Source organism: Salmo trutta, chromosome 26 (assembly GCF_901001165.1).
Source record: "Salmo trutta chromosome 26, fSalTru1.1, whole genome shotgun sequence".
Classification (NCBI taxonomy): Eukaryota; Metazoa; Chordata; class Actinopteri; order Salmoniformes; family Salmonidae; genus Salmo; species Salmo trutta.
This window is the reverse complement of record NC_042982.1, coordinates 41,488,769-41,493,291: the sequence shown is the minus strand read 5'-3', so window position 1 is coordinate 41,493,291 and position 4,523 is coordinate 41,488,769. Positions and strand designations below refer to the sequence as shown.

The following is a 4,523-nucleotide window of genomic DNA, read 5'->3' as shown; positions in this document are numbered from 1 at the left end:
TTATTATGTGACTTGTTACTCCTGAACTTATTTAGGGGTTAAATACTTATTGACTCAAGACGTTTCAGCTTTTCATTTTTTATTTATTTGCAAAAATGTGTATAAACAGAATTCCAGTTTGACATTATGGGGTATTGTTTAGGCCGGTGATAACACAATCTAAACGTAACCCATTTTACATTTCAGGCTGTAACACAACAAAATGTGGAAAAAGTCAACGAAGGGGTGTGTGAATACTTTCTGAAGACACTAGAGTCAGACGGTGGTGCAATTTCTCTTAACTTACACTTTTCATTTTTTGGTCCATGCACTTTCCAAACTGCGAATGGCAGCAAAAAGAAACAAAAGGCTCTAGTCTGCCGGAAAGACACACGAAGAAGAAAATCTAAAATCAGTTACTGCGCATGTCTGTTTTAAGAAAGTACGTGTAAAGATGTTTATTACTAAACCAAGATAGACCACAGCTTGTCATTTCAAACGCGAACAAAAGAGCCACAGTGGGCAGAACAGGCAAAGGGCTGGGCAGAGCCCAGAACGAGCTAGCGAGATACTATTGGTGCGTCCTAGCACATATTAACTTATTTCCGTTGTGAAGTGCGCATGTGCAATTACTCAATTCACATTTGCACTTATTCTAAACAACGCCCTTTTTTTTTTTTTTTTTTACTTCGGCAAACTTTGCTAAAGTCTACAAAACTGTTCGTGTAAAATATTGTAGTTTTGGGAACAGAAAACGGTGTTGAGCTCAAACGTTTAATTCATGATTAAAATTGACAGTGTCGGTTAAAATCAATCTCGTTCCATCTTCTCCCACTGCCATATTTGGTAGTGAGAGGAAACGCTAACCGGATTCTTAACATTTATACATCCGGTTAAATATCTGTCTCGTTGTTCTGACTGTCTGTACTCAGCAGCTGGTGAAGTTCAGTGAAAACTCAGATATGGAGGAAAACATAGACGTGGAAGCTGGAGAAAATCCATTTCAACCTTATTTAGACGCTCTACGGAAGGAGTTAGAACACCAAGATCCCATATTTATTATCGGAATTATATTTTCTTTGGCTGTTGTAGTCATCAGTTTTGGTAAGCTAACTACTGTAACTACTCATCCTCAGGAACAGAGTGAATGTAAATCCGTATTTGAGTTGTCACTAGCTTGGCTTCAGCCTGCTGGCTTTCTGTGCTGTGAGATGTTTTGTTGTTGTCTTTTATCAAGACAAAAAAAGCCTGCTAGCTAATGTTAGCAATCTAAGATGAACTAGCTGGGTAAAATAGCTTGCTAGTTACCAACAGCTGTCACTAGCATAGTAGCGATCTATCTAGCTAACGTTACTGTACTACGCGGTTTATCAGATGCTCCGCTGTTACATGCTGTTAACTTTGTATGATAGCTAAAACCAAACTGAAACATCTATGATTGGTTTACATTTCAGTGTTGTTGAAGTACTTCCTGAGCAGCAAAACTGTCCAAAGTGCTGTGCTGCTGGTTGGTCTCTGCGATTCTGGAAAGACCCTTCTCTTTAGTCGAGTGAGTGCATCATCAGTATAACATCTAACATGCCTAATCCAACTATTTACATACGTTTACAGATGGCAGAAGTTGTATGACACTGATGATCTTTATTTCCAGTTGTTGTCAGGAAAGTTCAAGAAGACCCAGACCTCCATCACAGACAGTAGTGCCCCCTACAAAGCCAAGAACGAGAAGGTAAGGAGGCAACTATGGCATGGTGGTGAGGGAGTAGGATCTGAAGCGATTGCTTTAAATTCTATGACAAATGCATTTGTCAACTGTCAAACACTGGCTTGACCGTCCCCCCTGTCCTTCTTCACTGTGTGCAGGGCAGCAACTGGACCCTGATCGACCTCCCTGGACATGACAGTCTTCGTCCGCAGTATGTGGAGAAGTTCAAGTCAGCAGCCAGGTGAGTAAAGATAAGGGTGTTTGTATTCAGGGAAGGTCTATAATATGAAAAGCACTGTGGTTGACCTAAGAACAAGATTCTGAAAGACACCCTTTGACTTTCTTTTGTTATCTCCTCTCTCTAACTGCAGGGCCATAGTCTTTGTGGTGGACAGTGCCATCTTCCAGAAGGAAGTGAGAGACGTGGCTGAGTTCCTGTACTTCCTGTTGACTGACAGTGCAGTGTCCAGGAATGTCCCATCTCTGATAGTGGCCTGCAACAAGCAAGGTGACGTGACCCACTTTTCAACCTTCCCACTCCCTCCACAAATACCTCCCCATCATGATGTTAATGCTTGCTAATGATATTTTCCCTGTAGATATCACCATGGCAAAATCTGCTAAGCTGATTCAGCAGCAGCTGGAGAAAGAGATGTAAGTAGTCCTCATGTTACCAACAACGACATAGAAATGGTGTGATTCTACAGAATGGACTGAATTGAAATGAAATTGATCCCAACCTTTTCCCGTTTCCCTCAGGAACACATTGAGAGTGACACGGTCTGCGGCTCTGGGCACCCAGGACGGGTCTGCGGGGTCCAGCGTGCACCTGGGGAAGAAGGGCAAGGACTTTGAGTTCAGCCAGCTGCCCATGAAGGTGGAATTCCTGGAGTGCAGTGCCCGAGGCAGCAAAGGGGAGAACGGGCAGGCAGACATCGGCAGCCTTGAGAAGAGCCTGGCCAAGCTGTGAGATGGCTGGGTCTCGTTATTGACCATCTGGTTCCCATGTAGGTCACTACTTTAGCCAAGAGCCCTTTGCTTAGGTGCGCTATTGTGAATAGGCTCTCTTAGGATATTTCCCTGAGGATTGTCAGCATATCAGGTGTCTCAACAGTCTCAAGTCTCCAGGACTCCAGACTCAAATCACTATACTATGATGAAGTGAATAACTTCTTGTGCTGACATCACAAGGTCAGCAGTGGCACGTGATGTAGTGAATGCCAATTTGCAAAAAAATGTCTGATAATGAAAATAAAGTGTTTGCTTTTCTCCAGCAGGTGTTGCTATATGTTTCAGTGTTTCCACTATATTCCCCTAAATTGTTGGCGCCACTCCCCCCCCCCAAAAAAAAATGATAACAATAAAAACCGGGATATTAAAACGTTTTTCAGTGTTAAAGTAAATGACTAAAACCACAACGTATGTAGGAAAGATAATGGAGATATATATATATATATATATATATATATATTTTTTTTAAAGGAGATATTTGAGAACTAACAATCACCTAAATATAAACTTTCCAAAATGTCACGGTGTTGACGTTACGTTTGAGTCACTCGGATGGCGTAACCATGGCAAAATGTGTAGAATTGCAGGAAGCTTTGCCACCGCTGCTGAAAAAGAATCTTAGGGGAAAACAGCGTTTCAAGCAAATGACTCGTCCCTTTCATAGTGGATACTCACCTACTCCTATGAAACAGTATGAACATCTGCCTACTTATATTATTTGTGTTAAATTAGCTTTGTCAGACTTCTAGCACTTCAAACCACCCTTTTTGAGAGAGGAAATGTTCATGTGATGAGATATTTACTGACCCACCTCCAATAGATTACAACTGTTTGTATTCCAAAATCAGCTTTGTTCCTTTCTGGAACAGTTTAGTTGAATGTTCATCAGTTTGTATAATTCTCCAGTGTGTTAACATTTGATGGGAAAGTTGACTTTGAATCTGTACCACTGTTTTAGCCAAATAGGAATGTTATGTAATTCTGCCTGTAAATAAAATGTGTTTACAGATATGGGGATATTTGTGGTGGTTGGTGAGTGCAACATCATGCTACCCATTGTGACACCAAAGCTGTAGAAGAATAACCTACTGACAAGTTTGAGTCATAGACATGGCAAAACTTTAATTGGCAAAAATCAAGAATTTTACCTGTTATAACTCATATCTTTTCCTAGCTGCTGATATGTTGAGTGATATTGATGACTGAAAAATAGAGTGAGATTTTGAGCGTCCCTTATGCTGGGATTTTAAAGTCAACTGCAATGGCTCCGGTGTTGAGGACTGCCAACCAAGTGGTTGTGGCTAGATGGAGTACCTCCAGAGTCACGTTGGATGTACTGGCCACTCTACCATAAAGGCCTGATTGGTGGAGTGCTGCAGAGATGGTTGTCCTTCTGGAAGTTTCTCCCATCTCCACAGTGGAACTCTGGAGCTCTGTCAGAGTGACCATCGGGTTCTTGGTCACATCCCTGACCAAGGCCCTTCTCCCCCGATTGCTCAGTTTGGTCGGGCGACCAGCTCTAGGAAGAGTCTTGGTGGTTCCAAACTTCTTCCATTTAAGAATGACGGAGGCCACTGTGTTCTTAGGGACCTTCAATGCTGCAGAAATGTTTTGGTACCCTTCCCCAGATCTGTGCCTCGACACAATCCTGTCTCGGAGCTCTACTGACAATTCCTTCGACCTCATGGCTTGGTTTTTGCTCTGACGTGCACTGTCAACTGCACAGTTGTGTGCCTTTCCAAATCATGCCCAATCAATTGAATTTACCACAGGTGGCCTCCAATCAAGTTGTAGACACATCTGATGGGTGATCAATGGAAACAGGATC

The 4,523-nt window shown here is 42.2% G+C and overlaps 1 protein-coding gene across 1 annotated transcript; it reads left to right on the top strand.

Annotated features, from left to right (window-relative positions):
• The first annotated feature begins 866 nt into the window (after window positions 1-866).
• Window positions 867-3,706, top strand: LOC115163796 (signal recognition particle receptor subunit beta). The gene is made up of 7 exons (XM_029715972.1): window positions 867-1,083; window positions 1,434-1,528; window positions 1,631-1,708; window positions 1,843-1,925; window positions 2,056-2,192; window positions 2,284-2,338; window positions 2,444-3,706. The coding sequence occupies exons 1-7, from the start codon at window positions 942-944 to the stop codon at window positions 2,652-2,654; spliced, it is 801 nt and encodes a 266-aa protein (XP_029571832.1). The 5' UTR covers window positions 867-941; the 3' UTR covers window positions 2,655-3,706.
• The last annotated feature ends 817 nt before the right edge of the window (window positions 3,707-4,523 follow it).

What these genes read in the sequence shown, in the direction of transcription:
- LOC115163796 (XM_029715972.1), top strand. Translation starts at nt 942, where the DNA reads ATGGAGGAAAACATAGACGTGGAAGCTGGAGAAAATCCATTTCAACCT. An exon ending in AGACCCTTCTCTTTAGTCGA is followed by an intron (nt 1,529 to 1,630) that starts GTGAGTGCATCA and finishes CTTTATTTCCAG; the next exon opens with TTGTTGTCAGGAAAGTTCAA. An exon ending in CAGCAGCTGGAGAAAGAGAT is followed by an intron (nt 2,339 to 2,443) that starts GTAAGTAGTCCT and finishes CGTTTCCCTCAG; the next exon opens with GAACACATTGAGAGTGACAC.